Below are 23,019 nucleotides of genomic sequence, written 5' to 3' on the forward strand. Positions count from 1 at the left end.
GGGGTGGGGTGGAAAAGATTGCACCAAGGGCCAACAGTGATTTCCGAAAGAAACCCATGGATCTGCCCTGGCAAGGGGAGGCTGAGTCAAAGCATCTGGCTCTGAGCCCACAGGACACCCCCCCCCCCAGGTCTCCCACCTACTCAGCCCTAAGAGAAAAGTCAGTGAGCTTTTCTCAAAGAAGAACTCCATGGCGCTCTTTCATTTTATCTTAAAAATTCGTACAAATTTTGAATTCCACTCCACAGGATACCAACGTTTGTTTTGCTATAATAATTTTAATATAATTGGCTCAAATTACCTGTCATTGAGGAAAATCATTTCATCTGGTGGCTTGTGCACCCCTGACATACCACTTCTAATTTGCAGAGCACTTTTCCAGAAATTCAGCCTCTGACACTGGAAGTTCAGGTATCACGAACTTCAGAGCTTTTCTCCTTGGCGGGATGGACGAAATATTCTGCTTCTAGAACTCTGAGACTGGTCGTGTGTGTTGTGAGCAGTTAACACAGTGATCCTAGGTGAGGCCTGCATAAGAGGAACACCGTACTTTTCACGCACTTCTCTCACATCAGGGGACAAGTAGAATAATTCGCCTTGGACATGAGTTGTGTTTCCAGACCATGGTGCATCCCGTGGCCTCTCCTAGGAGCATGCGTGACCCTTTCTCTCTGCATGCCCTTGTAGGTTTTGAATGGAATGATAGTACTCATGGTGCATGACAGCTGTCTTAGATTGAAAGCTGTACCATTAAACACCTCAAAAATTAAACAGTTGGCTGTTTAAAGTTAAACAGCATAAGAAAATGGTCCATACTTCCCCCTCTCCCAGGCCTCCCCGCGACGAAATACCAAAGTGTTAAAAGAAGGCCCTGCTTGTGATGAGGACTGGGGGGTTAATTTTCAGCATGGTGCCTGGGGATTTAGCTGTGGGACTCCCGTTACAAGGAATGGGAGTCATACTGCTTCATTTTGCACACCCTGCATGTGCACCTCACCCTTCACCCTTGGACGGCTACAGAATTTTAGTTTTGAAATTGAGGCCCTTTTTCTCAGAGCAAAGCAGATTTCCAGAGACACCCAAATTACTCAGTGCTGGCCCCCAGGCCCGTGTGTTTGTGATTATGTGTGTTTGAGAAAGAGAGAAAATGCCTCTCTCCTAAATGCAGGAGCCCCTTTCAAAGACAACATTAAAACATTATGCCCAATAGCCCAATAGCTGACAGCAATGGTCGCTATGTCTCATCCCAAAGCTTTGTCAGGAACCCCATAAAACTAGCACATGGTTTGTGACACCCAGTGAAACACCGTGCTGCTTCCATAATGACCTGAACCCTGCTGCCTGTCATTAAGGGACCTCTCTTATTAAACATCTCTTTTTTAAATGGCCGCCATCATCTGGTCCCAGTGTACATTAAATCCCATTATAATTATAAACACACTTCCCCATAACATCCGTTGCAGATTTCATCCACACTGCCTACCCCCTCAGGGCATCTTTGCACTAATAACAACTCAGATCTGCTATCTGAGTTGACAACATTAGGTCTCAACACCATTTGCAGTATGCTGGTGAGAGAGACAGAGACAGAGAGAGAGAGAGAGAGAGAGAGAAGAAAAAGCTTTCTCTTTCGCAAGCAGGAAGATCTTGGGGTCAAGTGACCCAAGACCTTAGGAGCTAAGAGAAATAACCCTTCTTCTCCCTTTGAGAATCACTCTCTGCCCAGCAGACTAGAGGAAGGCCATACTTAGCACCTGGAGGAGAAGCCCAGCTTTGTAAACACCACTAGCCAGGACTCCACCAGGAAAAGAGATGGCAATTACTAATCAGAGGAGCTGTCTTATTTGGTTTTCTGCCTTCAACTAACCAGAATCTACAGGTCACCTTTTTATTTCCCTCTCTGTTTTTTGGAGGGGGCATCTAAAAAAGTGACATGGAAGGATTAAAAAAAAAAAAAAAAGATGAGGGGCACCTGGGTGGCTCAATCGGTTAAGCGTCCAGACTTCGTTTGGGGTCGTGATCTCATGGTCAGTGAGTTCAAGCCCTGCATCCGTCTCTGTGATGACAGTGTGGAGCCTGCTTGGGATTCTCTCTCCCCCTCTCTCTTGCCCTTACCCTGCTCATGCGCTCTCAAAATAAATAAACTTCGGGGGGAAAAAAAGACGAACCAAAGAGAACCATCAACATACGCACGGAAGATAAATTTGGTTTTGTATAGTTTTTGACATCATCTACATCTACCTGGTAGATAGTTGCAATTATGACCTTGAAGCATTATAAGGTCCTTTGCTTCCAAGAAAGGACACAATAAGTCTACTGTATCTTCCCCCAAGAGTCCCCAGTGGGTCAAAGATCTAAGAGTGCATGTGGCAGCTGGTGCATCTTCCATTGGCAACCTGGAGTTCTCAATTGCTCCGGAGACTTTTTCCTTTCAGGGGCTCTACTGCTGGTATCCCTCCTCAAAAAGGCTTTATTTCGCACTCATCTCAAGGTTTTAGTATGCAAAGTGGCTGCTGCTCGCCCAGAGGTAGGAGTCCTTGATTTATTTATCATGATAGGAAAGTCTACCTTTAAATTTTACAACTATTTTCCAGCTGAGGTGTTGGAACGAAATGAATTGCAACATTTCATTAACACACAATCAGAATACAGAATAACACAGCCTTCTTCAGGGGCAATCTGTTCGGTTGAAGCTTTATTGTAATTCAAAACTCCCTCCTCAACTTTTGCCTGCGATTTTGGGGAAGGAGGGAAAGTGAGCTAAGTCTGTTTACCAGGTGGTCTGATTCAATGGGAAATGGTTTGGCCGTCAGCTTGCCTGGTGGCTGTGTAGCTCTTGGCCTCAGTGGAGTTAAGAGAAGGAAAATCAAAAGCTGTTTTCCTTTTTCTATCTTGCCAGAGGCTTATACAATCTAGAAGTTAAGATCAAGAGCTTTGCAGTCAGAATGGTCTGATTTGAAGCCTCAGCTCTGATGTTCACTAGCCCTACAGTCTTGGGTGAAATGCTTAACTGTTTCAAGCCTCAGTTTTCCCATCTGAAAAATGGGGCAAATAATGGCACCTGCCTGAATAGGGTTGTTACTAGGATTACATCATACAATATAGGTAATGTGTTAAGATTCATAGTCGGTGCTCACAACGAGTTATTCCCACGGTCTCCTCCCTATAAGATCCCTTAGACCTAATATATCCCCTTCTTCCACAAACTGAGCTCTGAAAGGCTCATACCTGTGGGAGGTATGGGAATAAAGAAGGAGATGAGAGAATGACAAGATTTAACATGGAATTCTATTCAAAGGTCAATCCATCTATTCCCCTGTCTCCAGCATGACCTCCCCACAAGACTGAGGTCTCTCCTATTTTTAGACCTGTCCCAGCTGATGTCCCAGCTTCTCTTTCCATACCCTTCAAGAAAAGAAGAAAAAAAAAAAAAAAAGAAAAGAAAGAAAATCACAACCAATACATGAGCATCAGACAGAGAGAGAGAGACAGACAGAATGAGAGAGAGAGAGAGAGAGAGAGAGGGAGAGGAGAGTTTTCTCCTGTAATTTTCCATCCTGCTTCCATCATATCCTCCACCATATGAGCTCTCTGAACTGGGGATTCTCATCAGCCTTCGGGGGACCCAAGGACACGGCTCTGGCTACAAATGGTGCCAGTTTTGGTGGGGGAGCTGCTACTTTATCTGGGCCCAATAAACCTTATCAAACCGCTGCGCAGCCTGCCTGCAGCACTAAGTGGAAATGCTTGGAGCCCAATGCTGGCTCTCAGCCCACAGCCTCGCCTTTTTGTTACCTCCTCCACCTCTTAAATTCAGGCATTAATCTCTCTTTAACACTTACTAACAAGGGCTGGGCTTTTTAATGGGCAGAGTTTATGAAGCAAGGGAGATTTTCACATAGAGTGAATGTGGCATGGAGTGGGTGGGTGGGGGGGAGTCCAGGGCCACGGAGGGATTGTTCTCGCTCTCCCATTGTTTCCGGGGCTTCTCCCTTACTCTGATTTGAGGATTAATAGGAGATTAGGATCAAGGGTTAATTGCGGGCTTCTCCTGCTACTGCACTTAGGAGGGGCTGGTACGTGGGTGTGGACAGCAAGGCAGCAACCCTCAGCAGGCACCGTCTGGGCAGAGGCTCAAGAAGTTCAATGACTTTCTTCTCTTCTCCTGGTGAGGTTTTTCTTCTCTTAGGTCCCTCTCCTCGTGCTCTCCCTGCAGACCAGTTCTTTAAGTCTCTTTCCCCTCGCAGACAGTGCAGACCTTAGCTAGAGAAAACAGTTTGTAAACAGGAATTATTGCTCTTTATTGTTAATCAAAATGAACACCCAGGGACCAGGCTTTTCCAGGGTTGGGTTGGACGTTGCTCTATTCACTGCTATCAGAGGGTAACTGGCTGCCTCCCTTCACTCCCAAGGGTGCTTCTCTGCCTTCTTCTCTCCTGACTCCTGCAGGGCTGAGCACTTTCCCTGCTAGGAAGAGACAGGAGCATACTGGCGGGGATGGAATTGGCTCAGCACTCTAGCTAACACTGAGCACTTCCAATTCTGGCCTTCGGCTGCCCAGAAGCAGATTTTTGCTTCTAGTTGGTGTCTGCCACCTTCCATGACCCTACAGTCCTTCGGGCCTGACTTTAGGTCTGGGACAGTACCAGAGGCAAGCATAGGAATGCGATTATGTGTGAGTCCAGCGCAAACCTTTGACCCGCCGGCGCGTCGGGGACGGAGCGTGGGGACCGGTCTCTGGGACCGAAGCCCCGCGTTGCTAAGACTGTTTGACCTCCAAGGCTGACTGTCCGGAGACCCAAGGAGGGCGCTCTCCACCACCACCTTCACTCCCAAGATCCCGGGAGCCTCAAAGGCCGGTGTCCAGAAGAGAGCTTCCCACCTCGTGCCCCCTACTTTCGCCAAGTCCAGAGAAACTGCGGGGGGTGAGGGGGGGTGGGGGAGGGGAGAGGGGACTCTGCAGCGCCGGAGGAAAGACAGATTTCTTCTGGTTGCTCTACCCCTGGCTTAGTGATCTCAACGCCACCCTCTAAGTGGAGCGGCCAGCTGAGAGGAGGAGGCACTTGTGGGGTGGGGGTGGGGGGCGGGGAGGAGGGGGGGCTCTAAGCTTCTTCAAGCTTTCACTCGCCCCCTGAAGACTTTGCGCTGAGCGGGGAGCAGTTGTTGGGAACTGTTTCCAACCGATTCCCAGGAGGGCAAAGCCCAAGGGATGCTCAAGACTGGGAGGGGGCCTCACGACCTCGGCCTCCAGGGATCGCGACAGCTAAAACGCGGGAGGGGTCTCCCTTCGACGACTGATCTCCGCGGATCCCCCTGGCACCAGGCTCACCAGGGCCTGGGAACTGCGCCTGGAGACTTCTCGCAAGCGGGCTGCTCAGTGCCTGGAGACACAGAAGGCCTGGGCTCGGGCTGAGAAAGGGCCCTTCTGCAACTGATGTCGGGGTACAGGGGATGCAGCCCCGAGCCCGGAGAAAAGTGAAAGGCGAGATGACACACACTGAATCCGGGCAAACACCGGAGCCGGGGACGACACTCCGCGCCCGGGGCAGCAGGGAAGAACAAAACCCGCGTCCAAAGGAAATTAAAAACCTGGGGTCGAAGGTGGGGGCTGCTCCTCGCCCCTCACCTCCATTGCCCCCGCCAAGGATTCCGAGTCCCCGACACTGCTCTCTCCGCGAGCTCCTTCTTCCCTCTCGGCTGGGCCGGTGAGCGGCAGCCGCCGGCGCCCCAGCAGCAGCTAGATGTCAGGCGAAGCCCGGAGCGCGGCGCGCGGAGAAGGGAGGGGAGGGGAGGCGGCGGAACGGAGGGGAGGGGTGGGGCGGGGAGCGCGCGCGGGCTCGGCCAGTGCGGGGGGGCGGGGTGGGCGGGCTGAGCCCGGGGACGGCGCGGGAGGGGGGAGGGAAGGGGGGCAGCTGTGGGCAGCGAGCCGGGTTCGGCCGCCAGCACTAAAGATGGAGAGGCGCCGGGGCCTCGCAGGGGAGGGGGCTCGGCGTTGACGTGGGACGCGGCGGAGGCGCCGCAGCCGGTGGTGATTTGCTAACCTCGCAGCAGAGAGGAGTTGAGGGCGATGAGAGCGGGTACTGCGAACTGCCGGGCGATGCCGCCGCTGCCGCCGTGATACCGAGAGCAACAGTTCCCAGCAACACCCTTCCCCGACACAGGCACACCCCCCCCCCCAAGAGGCACGCACACCCACCCCCAGCGCCCGGCTCGGCAGCGGTGAGTGAGGGGCCCGGGAGGGGCGCACCGCCCAGCCGTAGGCGCGCGCCGGGGCGCCCCGGGGCTGGAGAGGTCCGAGGGGCGCGCTCCCTTCGGCCACTCGGCCGCTGGGCTCGTGCCTTATTTTATTTGGCTTGTTCCTTTCCTGCGGCGGCAGCCGTCGCCACCGCCGGTTGGGGGTCGGCTAGAAGTGGAGCCCCGGCTGTCAGCTTGGGCGCAGCTGCCTCCCCGACCCTTCCGCCCTAGGGCAGGGTCGGGGCGAGAGGTGGGGGGCAGAGCGGTCTGCGAAGGCTGAGGGCGCGAGCGGAGGGTTGGGGAACCGGAGGCTTTGTACGACCAGCGGCCGGCGGAGGAGCGGGGAGCCGGTGGGTGCTCATATGTATGCGGACCGGTGCGCGGGCGCGATAGGGTTGTGGTTTATTTGTGTTTATTCGCCCGCCGGCTGGGAAGCTAGGATCCGAGGAGTGGATCTGGAGGAGGAGGGGAGCAGGACTCGGATTCACTTGGGTTTTCTTTCTCTTTGAAAAACGTGGTGGGCTTTTTTCTGGATTGGACTTGACTCCCCACCCGTTTTGGGGGGGGGAGGGGCGGCCGTGGCGGAGTCCCAGAGGGTCTCCTGGGGTCTGGGCCCTCCTCGGCTCTCGGTAGGACCGGCCGTGGCACCGGAGCTCGCTGTGCGCCCAGCCGCGCTCGGTGGGTGCCTCGGCTCTGCACCTGATGCATTCGGGATGCGTTCCCCAACCTGGCGCGCCGGCGGCTCGCTCGCACAGCCTCTCGAACGCTCCCGCATGCGCTCGAAATGCGCACCGTCTCGCCCGCCCGCGGACCCACTGGAACGCACGGAAGCGCGGTGCGGCGACTCAGTGGCCCGCTCCCCGGGACGCTCGCAGCGTGCCGGGGTTGGGCGCCCTGCCTGTCGCTGCCGGGGGTCACGGCCCTGGGGCGGAGAGGGAGGGCGGGCAGATCCCTTCTCGCCTTTCCTTCCACCACAACTCGCTGTCGGGCTTTTGTGCTTCCCCTTCGCGGCGGGGCGGGTCCGCCTCCTCGCGCTCTCGCCCAGGCGTCCAGCCCGCCCGGACTCTCGCCTTTCGTCCGGGTCTCTTTTGCTTTTCCTCCTCCTTAACCCGGCTCCTTTTTTTTTTTTTTTTTTTTTCCTCCCCTGCCGTCCGGCTCCCCGGGAAAAGTTGCTTCCCCAACTTTGCAGAAGTCGCTTCCAAGTCTCCGTGGGGGTGGCTGGGACTGGGGGCGTGTGAGAGCGGGATCGATCCCCAGAGCTCCTGCGGGTTAGCGCCGGCGTTCCCTCGCGCCGCCGCGCTGGGCGCTGCAGCCAGCGCCCGCACAACCGCGGGCGCCGAGCCATGGGTGGGGGTCGGCTGACCGAGAGCACCCCGATTGCTCGCAGAACTTAGGGCGCTTGCTTTGGAGAAGGAATTCGGGTAGCTCAGCTTCCATTCTTTCCATCGCCCGTCCTAGTTCTCCGAAGCCCTTAGGTCTGCAGGAAGGCGCGCGGTGGCAAGGCGCCGGTGAGTGGCAGTTCCACTCTTGACGGCCTTACTCCCCACCCCATGGAGGGCAGCAAAAGCCTCTTTACTAGCCGTCTTGTTAACCCTTTCTGCGTGAGATTTCTGGCTCCGGAGCCAATAGGGCTCCTTTTGGGGGCGGAGGCAAACAGTGTTTGAAGAGCCAGGGAGAGCCTGTGCTGTGCTTCCAGTTGGTTTCACTGCAGTGTTGGCCTCGGCAAGGCATAGACTGAGGGACACCTGGATCTGGGTGAGGTCTTTCTAACACTTTAAGCCGGTTAGGGAGTCCCAGAGCCCTGTTACTGACCCAAAAGGAGGCTTTGGGAGAGGCCTTTGTCTCCCAGCCTGCGCTCTTTTCATACTGGTAGTAACTCACATAGTAGATGGTGGTGCCAGAATCACTTCTGGTGCCTTCATGCAGCGTCCAGCATCAATTGGTGTTCTGGGCACAGGACCTGGGAGTCTCTGGACACACTTGGAGTTCACGTACTTTGCACATGCACTCCTGGCTATAGGGGTGCACATTTCCTATGATCTCTCTCTCTCTAGGTCTTTCGTGACCCATTTTCCTACGTTTTGTAGATCCTCTCGTCCACTCGGCACCTGTGGGCAGGAGGTAGGTGCGGCATCTCTTATGAGTATGTGCACAGGCACAGTGCAGGTTTCGGATTGCGTCTACAGTAGCTCTGAGGCACCTACGGGTGGAAGTAAGCCAGGCTAGTGCGGGGTGTGTGTGTGTGTGTGTGTGTGTGTGTGTGTGTGTGTGTTCCTGTTGTTGCCTAAGGAGGAGGAGGGGGTCGGGGTGGAGGTGTGTCTATCCCTTGCAGCCCTGAGAAGAGAGGAAGGGCAGAGGCCTAGGAGGCATTGGCTGGCCGTGAGATGGGCCAGCAGAGAGCCCTTGCTTGCGGATTTGTGGGGGCCGGGACTATAGGCTGCCGGCTCCAGGTGAGCCTGTCCGTGTTCCTCCCGCTGCCACAGTGAGGCAGGATTTAGAAAAACTTTGTTTAGAAGATGAGGTTTACTGCACAGGGGGTTCAGAGTAAGATTGATCGCTTTAGTTGGCCGAAGGAAGGGGTCAACCTCTGCACTGGGCACTTCCTCCTAATGCACATTGCCCACGTGCAGGAGCCCCTCGTTCTCCCATGCAAAGCAAGCCCAGGACTCCTAGGACTTCGTCTCAGCTCACGTAACAGATGTCACAGAGCAGCGAATGAAGCAGATGCTGTGGCAGAACCTGGGCTTTACCCTCTTCGTACCCGGGCTTGTAAAGGCAGATGTGCAGAGTTCTAGGAAGCTTCCTCCCCTTCTTTCCGTTAAATTCACCAAGGCTGTCTCAAGGTGGGGGGGGGTGCTTATGGGGGTTCTGTGTTGAGTCGTTACTTTGAAGGACGCTAACTAATCTGTGTTTCGTTCTCTGGTTTCTTTTCTCATCCCTCCACCCGCCCCGTCCCCTCCAGCCCTCTCGGTTGGCCCAGGAAACCCACCCAGCCCCGTCACGCAGAGCCGGGAAGGAAAGAGAGCCTCATGCCTGAGCCGAGGGGAGCACCATGGATCTGACAAAGATGGGCATGATCCAGCTGCAGAACCCCAGCCACCCCACGGGGCTCCTGTGCAAGGCCAACCAGATGCGTCTGGCCGGGACGCTGTGCGATGTGGTCATCATGGTGGACAGCCAGGAGTTCCATGCCCACCGGACCGTGCTGGCCTGCACCAGCAAGATGTTTGAGATCCTCTTCCACCGCAACAGCCAGCACTATACTCTGGACTTCCTCTCGCCAAAGACCTTCCAGCAGATTCTGGAGTATGCGTACACGGCCACACTGCAAGCCAAGGCGGAGGACCTGGATGACCTACTGTATGCCGCCGAGATCCTAGAGATCGAGTACCTGGAGGAGCAGTGCCTGAAGATCCTGGAGACCATCCAGGCCTCAGACGACAATGACACGGAGGCCACCATGGCGGACGGCGCGGCCGAGGAGGAGGAGGACCGCAAAGCTCGGTACCTCAAGAACATCTTCATCTCGAAGCATTCCAGCGAGGGGAGTGGGTACGCCAGTGTGGCTGCTCAGAGCCTCCCTGGACCCATGGTGGACCAGAGCCCTTCCGTCTCCAGCTCATTTGGTCTCTCGGCCATGAGTCCCACCAAGGCTGCGGTGGACAGTTTGATGACCATAGGACAGTCTCTCCTGCAGGGAACTCTTCAGCCTCCCGTAGGGCCTGAGGAGCCAGCTCTGGCCGGGGGTGGCAGGCACGGTGGGGTGGCCGAGGTGAAGACGGAGATGATGCAGGTGGATGAGGTGCCCGGCCAGGACAGCCCTGGGGCCACCGAGTCCAGCATGGTGGGCGCGGTCGGGGACAAGGTTGAGGAGAGGAGCAAAGAAGGGCCCGGGACCCCAACTCGCAGCAGCGTCATCACCAGCGCTCGGGAGCTGCATTATGGGCGCGAGGAGAGCGCCGAGCAGCTGCCGCCCCCGGTCGAGGCTGCCCAGGGCCCCCCCGGCCGACCGGAGCACCCTGCGCCCCCGGCCGAGAAACACCTGGGCATCTATTCTGTGTTGCCCAACCACAAGGCCGACGCCGTGCTGAGCATGCCGTCTTCAGTGACTTCTGGCCTCCACGTGCAGCCTGCCCTGGCCGTGTCCATGGACTTCAGCACCTACGGGGGGCTGCTGCCCCAGGGCTTCATCCAGAGGGAGCTGTTCAGCAAGCTGGGGGAGCTGGCTGTGGGCATGAAGTCGGAGAGCCGGACCATCGGGGAGCAGTGCAGTGTGTGTGGGGTGGAGCTTCCTGACAACGAGGCCGTGGAACAGCACAGGTAGGGCCCTCTGTAGCCCCGCATCCCGCAGCCCAGCCCCAGGCTTCTGGCTCCCGACACCCTGCCTTTGTGCCTTCGTGCCCAGCTACTCCCTAGCCCTGGGGCCTGGCCCCTTGTCCTCCGTGCTCTTTGTGAAAAGACACCGAGTTTCTAAGTCCCAGGGGGTGGGGGGGTGGGGGGAGGGGAGGGGAGGGCACAGTCTCAAATGTGGTGAGAGGGGCCTTGGGTGTTTCCTAAGTGTTGGGGAACTCACTGGCCCAGACTCTTACCAGGCTCTTTCCTCTCCTTTTGCTTCCGGGCTCCTTTTTGATTTTTCTCCTGTTGGGTCTGGTCCCCTTTGCCTGGAGTGACTGATAAACTGGAGGAAGAGGAGAAGTGGGATTGGGGGAGAAGGTGTCCCGTGGCCTGGATCTGGCCACGTTGCTGGGTTTCAGGCACATAGGTCCCCAGGTCCCCAGACTGTGGTCCCCACAGCTCCGGAGTGTGGGGAGGGCACGGGGGCGGGGGCTGGATGCTACGTAAACCATGTGAGCCATGCCTGGTGAACGTTTTTCACCAGGGATGTTGTTTCCTTTCCCTGCTCGTTCTCTGCCCTTTGCCAGCACATTTAGAGGGAGTTGATTTAAATTCAAGAGGGAAGGATGGGTACGAGAGGCTTGGTTTTGCAGCCAGCCGTCTTACTCTTATCCCATCTCTGCTCACATTGAATGGAATGCGACTTCAGGCTAGCATTGGCTCCCCTCTGGCTCCCGTCACTTTCTCTATGAAATGACCATACGTTGAGCTTTTATGACCTGCCTGGTTCAATACTAAATGCTTTACGTGGAGTCCCATTTTTGTTACAGCAGTCCCCTGAGGTGGGGATGTTCTTCTTTCATGTAGGAGGATGCTAAGACCTTTTCCCAGAGTCACACAGAGTAAGAGACAGGGTTGGATTCGAATTCAGGTCTTAGCCTCCTTGTGCTTTGCTGCCTCTTGGAGTCGCTCCGTGCCGAAGAGGGTATTGTCTACAGAACACAGGGTTTTGAGAATTGCTCATGAGTAGAGTAAACATGGGCAGGATCAGTAGTGGGTTTGGTTTTCACTTGCACCTGCTGTGATGATATATCCATCATTTTATCCTCTGGTCCCTGGGTCAGGTGAATGGTGTCAGGAAATCCAGTTTGGTGGTCATCCATGGTAACATTTCCTACACACCCTCTTGCCCGCTGTTTGGCTGATCTGGGGTGGGTTCTTGAGCAACCGTCTTCCTCCACCCGTTCCTTGTTGCTCTGTTGCCCGTTCGGGTACGGGAGGGCATGTGAGTGAGAGGGTGTGGGGGCCGGGCAGGCACCTGGGGGTCAGCGATTACCCGACACCAGCCGGAACCTGCTCCCACGCCTCTGCTTGATCCGTGGCTCTGAGACCTACCTTGCGGAAAGTGCCGCTGAACCAACCGTAGCCGAGTTTTTCCGGTGGGTGTGAAAAATAACCGCCGCTGAGTGTATCTTCTCGATGTTTGCACCACCCAGAAATAGACCGAGGATGTGTTAGTGTCTGCTCAAACTTTCCTAGAGAGGAAACCCCCCTCCCCAAACTTGACCAGATAGATTTCTCATCTTCTCCGGATGTCGATTATTTCAGATAGGTGCGATGAGAAACGGGGTCTGGTGGAAAGTTCTTTTGGGTCTGGCTCTCCTCTGGTCCTGATGGCGTCTTTTTCTGGGAGGGCCACAGAAGATCCCACTCTCCCAGGAGGTCTGTCCAGGCTCCCATTCTGTGGGACCCTCTGTCCTCTTGGGGAGAGGCGGAGGCCTGGCTGTGGACCTAGCCGCGTCTCACCGGGAGAGCGTGGGATAGTTATGTAACCTTTCCGAGTTTTGTCTTATTGTTAAAAATGGAGATGGTCTGCACAGCGTGGGGCTGAATTGACGAAGGAACATCTAGAAATCCCCAGAGCAGTGAGTGACACTGTGTGCTGGTGACGGACCGACCTGCTGGTCCCCCATCTTGTTCAGGTCTCCACATTGCCTCCCTTGGCTTCTAGAATTCTAGAGTGTAGTATCCACAGCGCTGCCTTCCACTGGGGCTGTGCTGGCCGCAAGGCGGTGCAGAGAATGTCCCTGTCCCTGGGAACTTATGACGGCGAGGCACTGGTCCAGGGATCCTCAGCTGTGGGCTGCTGACACGGCAAATGGGCTTTTGACTGAGGGTGGAAAGGAAGTTGGTGCAGCCTGAGAACCTAGAGCTGAGGACAGTGCCCCGGGTGGAAAGCTGTGAGGACTGAAGAAAGCGGGAAGGGGAGAAAATGTTCCTGCGGCTTCTAGGCCCTTGCTCCCCCTAGCCGCCCGTTGGCTCCTGATGAGATGTACTTTGGGGGAGGCTTTTCCTCTCTCCCTCCAAGCTCCTGGGTGCGGGTGCTACTTTCCTGTTTCTCACAACCACTAGTACAAACAAAAGGACGAGACAAAACAATCGGAGGGGGAGGTTTGGTTGGGAGGCTGTGCAATTGACTGGAAACATAGCAGTGATGAACGTGACAAAGTAGCAAGCGACAGGTTTTATTTTATTTTACTTTTAAGCCAAAGACTAAAGTGTTGCTGAAGGTTGAGTACCCAGCAGTTAACTGTTGCCTGTATGCTGAGGTGGTCGGGAAGGGCCTGGAGAGGCAGGAGGTGGGGTGGGCTGGGAAGTGGTGCAGGAGGGAGAGAGCCTGGTGTGAATCCTGCCACTAGGGTCCCTCCGTCCCAGGCTGATGAGAGAGAGCCTGTTGGCGCGACTCGCGCAGACAGAACAGCGAAGTCGTAGTCCCTGCAGTGGGTCCCTGCGCAGGCAGTATCCTCTGTAGTCACAGGCTGATGGAGAGACTGGACAAAGACACTCCTTCCGTAAATTAAATGGGGCTTACTTACCTGGAGGATCCAGAAGGGCAGCACGCCCAAAGACCAGCAGCATTCTCTGGGCAGATGCAGGAGAAAGGTCTAGATACTGCAACCTCCTCCACTGTGCTCACATCACAGGGGATGGTATCTGAGGGAGGCAGGGTCACAGCACGCTTCTGGAAGATGGGGATTGGCCTGCCCTCTATGTTCATCTCTCTCCTTTCTCTCTCTGTCTCTGAAAGGCTGGAGCTGTTCTGCATGAAGGCTTATCTGGATCTGATGTAGGCATCAGCTCACCTGGGCCAGGTGCACCTACTCTTTCTCAGAGTTCTATACCCGTGTTGATAAGATTACAGGGGGCAGTGTGGTTGACTTAGGTGTGAACCCAGGCTTCATTCGTAGCCCTCAGCCTCCCCAGGCTCCCACAGCCTTCTCTGAATATGTTTCTGAATCGAGTGCTGCAGAATCAGAGTGCGGGGTCTGGTTTGCCAGGGACCTCTGGACCTCCTACAGCGGACCCTTAGACCAGCTAGAGGGGATCTCCTGCACGTGCACAGAAGGAACTCCAGCCTGGGTCTCGAAGAGATGCTCAGGAAACCCAAGAAGTGATCTCAGCCACTCCCTGGGCTTGTGTGTGCAGCCCTTCCCGGAGGCTTCTTGGGGCCAGCTCTAGGGTGCATGAGCCACATAGTTGAGATGACAGATTTGGCCTGGCTCTTTGCCTCGGTCTGTCTCAGGTGACCAGTTGTTCTGTTTTCAGTGGTGGACCATGTGGAGGGCCAGCAGCTGTTGACCTTGGTTTCGGCCACTTTGGGGAGTTTAGCGGTTGCCTTTAACTCTTGGTCGCCTTTCATCCTTCTGCCGGTGCTTCAGGCACCTCTGAGGTCACACCAAACTCTGCTGGTGACGCAGCCGTAATACTAACCGTGTCGTTTATCAGCTGTAGCACTTGCTTCTTTGCAAAGCACTTTTAATGATTTTCTCAGCCCCACAGCCTCCCCTAAGTGGGTACAGGTCCGTCATTCCGTATCTGTGAATGTAAAGTCAGAGAAGCCCTGAAAGCTGAAAGGTTTTGTGCAACTCATTTAGTGGCAAAACCTGATCTGAACTGATGTGAGGCTATATTTATCCCACCTGCTTTGAATATTCATATGTTTTGCTGCAAAAATATTAATGTGTTTGATTACAGAGTGCTTCCCTAGACTCCTCTGGGACTGGCGAATACCATAGGACCCGTAGTACCTTTCTGAAATCTGAACAGTTTGGATTTCTGAAGCACCCAAGGGTTTTGGGTAATCTAGTGGGACTGTGGACCATTTTCAGCCCCAACTTGCAGACGAGGAAACTGAGCTTTGGAGCCAGTGAGTGACTTGGCCAAGGTCACGAAGCTATAAATGGATAGAGTCAGGAGCCCAACTGGCCTTCTGATTCCCAGTCCTGGGTACTTTGCGCCAGGCCATATAAGCACATGGGCATTGCCGTTCTGGGTCAGCTCCATCTGACCTAGTCTCTGGGTGCCAACACCATCCCGAAGATACCAGCGTCGGAGGCTGTGGCCATCTTCCTTGACGTCGATCCTAAAGGTCAGGCAGAGCCCGGCTTCTCTGAGTAGCTATTTATGGTTGTTCTGTCATTCACGGATTTGCCCCAGTCCTTTCCGAATCCATTTCTATTTCCAGGAAGTGGCCTTTTGGGGGATGATGAATGACTTAGCGATTATAACCTCCTGTACTCCTGGAGGTCTTCCTTTGGAGAAGTCGTTAGCTGTGAAGTTCGGAGGATGGCAGGAGGCTTCATGGCGTTGTGTGGGGCTGGGGCGTGGACCGGGCCTCTAGCCTCTGTTCCACGGGTTTTGGCCGTGAGACCGCTGTTGGTCTCTCTCTCATCTGGAGGCTCATCCCTTGGTTTGTAGAACTAGGTGCTTGGATGAGCTCTTTCTGGATTGTTGAGTTCTGCCCCTTCCGTGCATACTCACTCACATTCTCGTGAAGTCCTTTTGGCTGATTGAATTTTGCTCTGTTTTGGAATCTGGGCTGGCAGTCAGCCAGCTGAAATAGGCGGGGGTCTCTTTGATTTGATTCTGTCCGCCCTTTGTTTTTTAAAACTTTTACTCGCGTAGGGTTGCGGAGTCGTCTGGGATCTAGATGGCACTCTGAGAAATTTTGAAGACGATTTCTTCTGTTTTATTTCCAGTGGAGGCAAGTGACTGCGTCTTTCGTCTCCGTGCGAAAAGTCCCATTTACGTTTGCTGTCACTGTTGGATGGAGCTGCTAATTGCTGGAGGGAGAGGAAGAGTGTTCAGCTCAGCCACACGTTTTCCTTCTGCTTGTTCTAGGAACTCTATTTATGAATCTTTAAAATAGTGATTATCCTAAACTGTTAAAATCAAACTCCATTCACAAATCTTTCCTTTCTTGCTAATTCAGGAGGCAAACGTTTCCAATCAGTTTTAATTTTTTTTTTTAAATAAATGACTTTAAAACCAGTCTATCTGAAAGCCCAAGGGTGAGAGCTAAGAGTCTTGATAAATGAATGCAGGTGTGCCTCAGTGTGCCTGTTGGAGGGTTCCAGAACATTCCTCAATAACAGAAGGTGTTCTCAGGTTCTGTTTCAGCGGCATTAGGTGGAAGCCGTGACTCAATGACAGTTATTTTGGTAGAAAGAAAAATTGACCATAGCAACCCCACTGCCTTACCCTCTGATGTTTTACTCACGGTGAATGTGCGTTTTGAGCAGATCAGACTTATCTGGGCCAGAATCCTGATTTTACCGCTCACCAGCTGTGTGACCGTGGTGATGTTACCTAACCTCTCTGTGCCTATTTGCTCCCGGGTAAGAGGGGAATAATGACAGAACCTGTCCACTGGGTTGTTACAAGGATTAATCAGCAAATACATGTCAAATGCAAGGAACAGTAGCACGAAGTGAGTGTTCCCTACATGTTTGCTGTTGTGTTTTTATTGCTGTTGTTGTGAAACGGGGCACACAGGCAGTGCAGGGTGGGAACCGTGTTTGTGTCGGGCCAGGTCCTGTTTTCCCCCCGAGGCGTTTGATAAAAACTGCGGCTCAGACACCATGTGGGGCTGACGACCGTGAGCACGTGCACTCCCCCCCCCCCCCCCCCAGAAGCTGATCTCCTTGTACCCTGGTGGCCAGGGTACTCTTTGTCCCATTGACCTGAAGCCTGATGAGTCATTCCAGTTCTCATTTAAATTTAGCTGGGCAGCACTCCACCGGCCTCAGTTCCAATTGCCAGGCAGGCTCACCCAGTACCCGAGAGCCCGTGCGTGTGGCCTGCCGAGCACATCGCTGTGGTCGAGGCACAGACAAGGAGCACAGGCCCCACTTTACTGAGGGAAGGCTGGGCTTGCGGTGGCCGGGCCTTCCAGAGCTCCTCCCTGACCCCACTGCCAGTGCAGAATGCTTCTGATGGTGGGTTTGGCAAGCGGCATTTTCGGGGCTTGGTACTTACCAGGTTCTGTGCTCAGAGCACTCAGAGGCAGACTCTCACATGCTCTGGCTGCCTTGTAAGGGGGACATTAGTTGTGAATTCCCTGATGGGCAGAGGGAAGCACGAGAGGTCAATGGATGTGTCCATGGTGGGGCCAGGGCTTGTGCTCAGGGCTTTGAGCTTCACTGTTTTTCCTGTAATGTCCTGCTTGGACCGGCAGCCCCTGATGGAATCAGAAGGGAAGGAGGGATCAGGAAGGACCGGCTCTGTGTTTCCTGCAGTCGGTGACCAGGTGGCTCATCGCTCGGTCCCCTCTGGTGGCTCGCGAGGAAGAAAGGAGCTAGGGGGCTGTTTGCTTCAGAGGGTTCAGGTCTTCGGGGGTCGGGGCCACACAAGTGCCAGGAGAACTTCATCCTGCATCATCCCTTACCGACCCGGAGAGACCAGCTTCTGGTGATGGGGGCCCTTTATGCTGACTCAAAAAACAGAAAATGGGAGAGAAAAAGAAACCCACTTACAAAAATAAAAATTCCATGCTGTTAATTTCATGCCAGCATAATCAGAAATTCCCCTTTCTACTGTTTCCCCTTAAAAGCCCCAGTGTCCTTATTATGCTGGCTCAGTCTGGAAAAACTATGGTTGGGTTTTGCCTACGTGAGGGTTATCTCTGCAGCTGCAAGCAGGGGACTCGGTACTTTATTGTCAGTATGGAAACTTCGGCTGGAAACTCGCCAGAACCTGCTCGATTCTAAATTTCTAGCTGGCTGTCGACTCTGACCTCAAGACTCCCATTTCCTTCGGCAGGAATGGATTGTGTCCAGCTTTGCAGTAGGAGGAACCCAAGTTAGCTAGGAGGAAGGACTTCCCGAAAGAGTGGGGGCATCCCTGGTCACAGAAATTTTGATGAAGAGGAGAAATTGTGGGCCAGTTAGAATTGTTTCTTAGACTTCTCCCCACTTTTGGGCCATTTACTATTGTTAGTAATTAAAAGAAAGCGTTTTAAATGTTTATTTATCTACTTTTGAGAGGGGGCGAGGGGGCAGAGAGAGAGGGAGAGAGAATCCCAAGCAGGCTTTGTGCTGTCTGTGCAGATCCTGACGCGAGGCTCGGTCTCGTGAACCCTGAGATCGTGGCCTGAGCTGAAATCCAGAGTTGGATGCTTAACCGACTGAGCCACCCAGGTGCCTCTGGCCATTTTTTATTTTTAAGTTATTATTCCTTTATTCTAAGTCTATTTATTTATTTAAGTAATCTCTGTACCCAACATGGGACTCAAACTCATGACCCCGAGATCAAGAGTTGCACACTCGCTTTTGTGACTGAGCCAGCCGGGTGCCCCTTTTGGGCCGTTTCGATTCCGCAGAAATCATACGTAAGGACTGGGTGTTACACGTACACAGGTCACCACCACCAGGCGTGTCAAGAGCAAGACAGACACACTGCCAGACCGTCGTGTTTGTAGGGGACAAGGTGTGACGTCAGGTAGACGTGGGTGTGAAGGTTGGTGCTCCCTTGTGAATTTGGACTGATGAATTCACCTGTCCAAATCATCAGGCTCTTCTCCTCTGAAGTGAGCTCAGTCCTTTACCTCCCAGTGCGGCTTTAAACATGTTAAACGAGGTACCAGGTAACATAAAGCACGCAGCAGGGACTCCCATGTGGGGCCGCCTCCCCGCTTCCCGCTTCTTTTGTGACCCCAGCCTGACAAGGGGGCCGCTCTCTCGCTGAGCCCCCTGCCACCCTGGCCCAGTGTCTGCTTCTAAGTGGATTAGCTGAGGGTTGTGATCTTAATGCCATTAAACGTGTTGGCACGACTCTCTTTGCCATAGTGAGAAGCAGATGTGGCTGACCGTAACGGCCCTCGGTGATCCGTCAGGCCTGGAGTGCGGGGCGCGGGGAACATTATTAGTGTTATTTTGGGGGAGTCTTTTATGGTAGTTGGGGGAAACGCGGAGGGATTGTTTGAAACGTATTTATTTTAGCCGTCGAGCAGGTTAGATGCTGTCGGGGTCTACTGTGGCTCAACCCTCCCCTCTCCCCAACCCTTTCTTGAAATAAGGTCCCTCCCCAACCCCGAAGGCCGGGCCTGATTACTTCCAGAGTTGGAGAGACAACTTAGCAGGCTCTTGTTTCTTGCCGATGTACCTTATTAGTAGCACCTGGCATCATAACCCACTAATGGGAACCAGCACTCTCCTCCTGCGTGGCCAGTGACAAGTAGCCCTGTCAGCCGGAGCTCGCCGTGCGAGGAAGTTCCTATTAGCTTTATGGTCAGGAGAACTTGTCCTGTTCAGGAAATGAATGTTGCCGCTAAAGGTCCGCGGCCCTGACCCTGGCTGCGTAACCTGTGCGGGCCGGGGAGACCCTGCTCAGGATGCTTGGGATTTCAGCCCCTCTCTGGTTCTTGTCATATGTAAAGAGGGAATCATTGTGGTATGTTGCAGCCTTGAACTTTTGATTTATTCAGTGAGGACGACTTAACCGTTTCCATGCCTGGATGGCTGTGCAGTGTCAGAGCTGAGCGTGTGCCTCTGTGGGTGTGTGGAGCCTGGGGGTGGGTGGAGGAGAGACCCCCATGCACGGCTGTGCCCGGGAGGGGGGACTTCAGGGGACGGTGATTGGCTGGCTTTCGCACTGCTGTAGTGTCAGAAGTTTCTGGAACTGTTGGCTGCAGACTGGGCAGCTGGGAAGGAGGCGTTGGGTCTGCGGTTGAACCTGGGTTTGAATTTATCCTCTGCCTCTTAGAAGCTCTGTGGCTCCGGCGAGATACCTAACCACCCGCTTCCTCATATCTGAGAGGAAGTTCTAATGTGGACTTCATTGTGCTGTCCTGATCTTACCCATGGACGGTTCATTCGGGACAAAAACAGCCCTGGGGCGGCACGGTCTGTGGCCGGCGTTGAAAGGATGTGCCTCTTTCTTTCTCCCTCATTGTCATATCATTTAAAAATTTTTTTTTAGTGTTTATTTTTGAGAGTGAGGGAGACAGAGCACGAGCAGGGGAGGGGCAGAGAGGGAGAGAGAGGGAGACACAGAGTCCGAAGCAGGCTCCAGACTCTGGGCTGTCTGCACAGAGCCTGATGCTGGGCTTGAACCCATGAACTGTGAGATCATGACCTGAGCTGAAGTCGGACGCTCAACCGACTGAGCCACCCACGTGCCCCTGTAATACTGTTTTTAAAAAAGTTGGAAAGGAGGGCCTGTCTCACCTACGGAGACTTCCTTCCTCATCACAGCCTCGGAATCAAAGAAAAATTACCTAGCTGTTCCTTCTTCTGCGTGCGAGTAACGTTTGTAAATGTGATGTTTGTGGAGAGGAGCAGGGTTTGACCTGGTTCCCGAGGGAAGTTTTGGCCTGCCTCTTTGAGAGGAGATGTTTGTGAGCCGTCTGGCAAATGGATGTGTTACTTCTGCCTTGGCCTCTGCTGCTGCTTTAGAGGACCCTGGTGACAGAGGAGTGAACCGGCCCAGGGATGATGGGCCTGTGGCGGGGAAGCGGTTGGAGACGATGCCTGCTTTTGGAAGTTTAAAGCAAATCTGTCCCATCTGTCTCTGGCATCATGGACAGTCGCTCCAGGGAAAATAAATTATTCTCCAGTTGGCGGGCTGGGTGCAGGGAGAAAGGACGGGGAGTGGTCAGTGCATCGAGGCAGCTGATGCTGGGCGGGAGGGCGGGGGGGGGGGGGGGCGGAGAGTTTGGAGATGGGGCGCTGGCCCATTTCGGGGTGTACGTGCCCACGGGAGGCAAGTTCTCTCCTCCATCCTCTGCATGGAAAACCGTGCACGTCTCACGTCTCAAATAAATAGAGGCTCCTGCCCCTCCCGGAGCAGGTGAAGGCTGCTTGGAAGGTGTTTTCACGGAGTAGGGATGGGAAGTGCTCAATGCAGAAGTGAAATCGTGACAGTTGTCCCCTAAATGCTTTGCTAAATTAAGGATTTGCTAACATTTGCGAGTCTACCTCCCTGCATACCCCCACCCCCGGTCCCCTTGGCAGAAGGGATAAAGATGGGACCTAAAAACAATGTGAAACGCTGCTAAATTGAGCGTCTCTAAAAACATTTTCCTTCCCTTGAAGTTGAGTGTGGAGAGCCAGGGCTGGACTCGTGAGCGCTGCAGACCCATTTGGGGCCCGCGTGCCTGGCCTCTTTCCTCAATCTCCAGCACGATGGTTTTCACTCCCCCTCCCTCCCCTTCCTCCCTTCATAATTATCCACTCTTTTACTTTGTTGTGTCCTGACAGGTACAAGAGTGGGTTTTGTTTTTGTGAGCTGGGTAGCTGCTAAACACTCCCCAACAGCCACGTTCGACGGCTTGGGGGTAGCTGGTGTGGGCCAAACCTTGGCATCCCCTGTTGGAAAAGTGAAAAATATTTCTGTTTGCAGTTAATTTTAGTGGCAAGCAGATCATGTTAACTGGATGTAATTGCTTCCAGATATGGCCGAGGGTTTTGTGTGTTGAGATGAAGGGTCTGGTAAGTGCTCACTTCCTGTGTAAATTAGGCTATTCCATTCAGTCTTTCATTCTGGCCAGCCCTGGATTCTGTCATTCTCCCGGTTCCCCCTCCCCAGCCTGCAGCCTGGTGTGAGAAGCAGATTGCCCTGTCCCTCTCAATGCGATTCTTTTGTCACTCGGAGCCACTCACCTCTGGGTTCTTGATGTGAGTTTGCCCTTAAAATAATGGGAAGGGTTTCACAAGATGCCCCTGGACCTGCTTGTTGCCAGGGAGAGACAGATCTGCAGAGCCACGGGGAGGGAGTGTCTCCTGATTGTGTGGATTATGTCTCAGAGCCCAGAACTCCCGGTTTTCCATGCATTTTTTTTCCCCTCCACCCTCTGACTCCACTCCCACCTTGGAGAATACGATTCTCTCCCTTTCTGAACAAAGCTCGTTCCAGGGGGTCTGAAGTCCCGGAGAAATGAAGTGTCTGGGGCAGGAAGGAGAAGCCTGTGGTCACAGACAGGAGATCTGTTAGACACGAAGTCGCTGCTCGTCTTTGCAGAGCAGGTTCGACCTACACACACGCACACCTGCCCCTCCCTGCCAGAAAGGGAGAGGAGAATCCATCCAGAAAACCTTCTCCAGGACCCTGCGGTTTCTAGCGTTGCACCCGGGGAGAAGTCATGTTCTCCTAAATTCCGATTTTTGTCCTGTGGCCAGTCCCCCATTCCCAGTGCTATTTGCATAAGAGGTTGCTGTTTATCTTCCTGTATCAACTCCACTGATAACCCCTGTGGTCTGTTTAACAATATATGAGGAGTAGATTACTCGATAAATGCCAGTTTTCCCAATAGGCAAAGATAAACTGTCGGGGTCAGGGTGAGGGGTGTGTGTGTTAGGAAGGAGGGACCGGGTGGGGAGCCAGGACCCTCTTTCAGATAGGGATGGAGATGTGTGAAAACACCTGACACGGGAAAACAGGTATCTTCTAAAATGCAGCCGCATGTGTCATGCGGCTTATCAGCTTCCTGCCCTCCCCTGCTTTCCTTCTCCTTCATGTGGACATGTGCAGAGTCTCTGAGAACATTCCAGTGAGTGGGTTGCCCATGCCCGTGTTAGTACAAGAGGGGAAAGGGGTAGGTGGTTTTTGCTTCTTCGGTTCCTACCCTTTCCTCCCTTAACCCTTTCTTGTTTCGGCAAGCTGTCAGCTGGTAAGCACGTTTTTCCTTGCTGACAGGGTAAATCTGAAATCTTTACTGGGTGGATTTTCCCCACCTGCCCTGCAGTTCCTTCTTCCAGCCAAGGACTCTGTTCTCGAAGAGCCTAGGTGGAAAGCAAACTTCTGACCCCATCACCTAGTCAATAAGCTGTCTGAGAGTCAGACAAAAGAGTTTGGACTGGCTGCTAAAGCCAGGAACCCAGCTGATAGCTTTGTTTTGATGTCCTTGTAATGTTTGCACATCACGGAGGGGGCTGCTTAGAGCAGGGGTATCTGCTGGGACAGACATACCGGGAGGTTGAAAACAGCTGGCACAAAGTCCGTGCGATGCTGAAGATAGAGCCCAGGAATTGCGAGGCACAGGGTGAGGTTTCCTTACTCAAGGAAGAGGCTGTCCAGGACATGGCTACGGGTGGTGTTTGTTAGGGACCGTGTGATGATGGGAGGAGCAGAGGCCTTAGGATGAGGTGTCCTGGGTGAGAACCCAGGCTCCAG

The 23,019-nt window shown here is 53.9% G+C and overlaps 1 protein-coding gene across 2 annotated transcripts in view; it reads left to right on the plus strand.

Moving 5' to 3' along the window:
- The first annotated feature begins 5,934 nt into the window (after positions 1 to 5,934).
- The window catches only part of ZBTB16 (zinc finger and BTB domain containing 16), a 192,005-nt gene continuing 174,920 nt past the window's right edge, over positions 5,935 to 23,019 (plus strand). The window contains exons 1-2 of one of the 2 annotated variants that reach the window (XM_047070986.1): positions 5,935 to 6,219; positions 9,197 to 10,554. In XM_047070986.1, coding sequence (XP_046926942.1) covers positions 9,287 to 10,554 — 1,268 coding nt within the window. In that variant the 5' untranslated portion in view covers positions 5,935 to 6,219; positions 9,197 to 9,286. Of the gene's footprint in view, positions 6,220 to 8,305; positions 8,356 to 9,196; positions 10,555 to 23,019 lie in introns of those variants that run through there. The other variant, XM_047070987.1, reaches the window with a different exon arrangement.

This window comes from Lynx rufus, unplaced genomic scaffold, assembly GCF_022079265.1.
Source record: "Lynx rufus isolate CCGP_SWC_20201006 ecotype Redwood Valley unplaced genomic scaffold, mLynRuf1.p SCAF_9, whole genome shotgun sequence".
In the NCBI taxonomy this organism is placed as follows: Eukaryota; Metazoa; Chordata; class Mammalia; order Carnivora; family Felidae; genus Lynx; species Lynx rufus.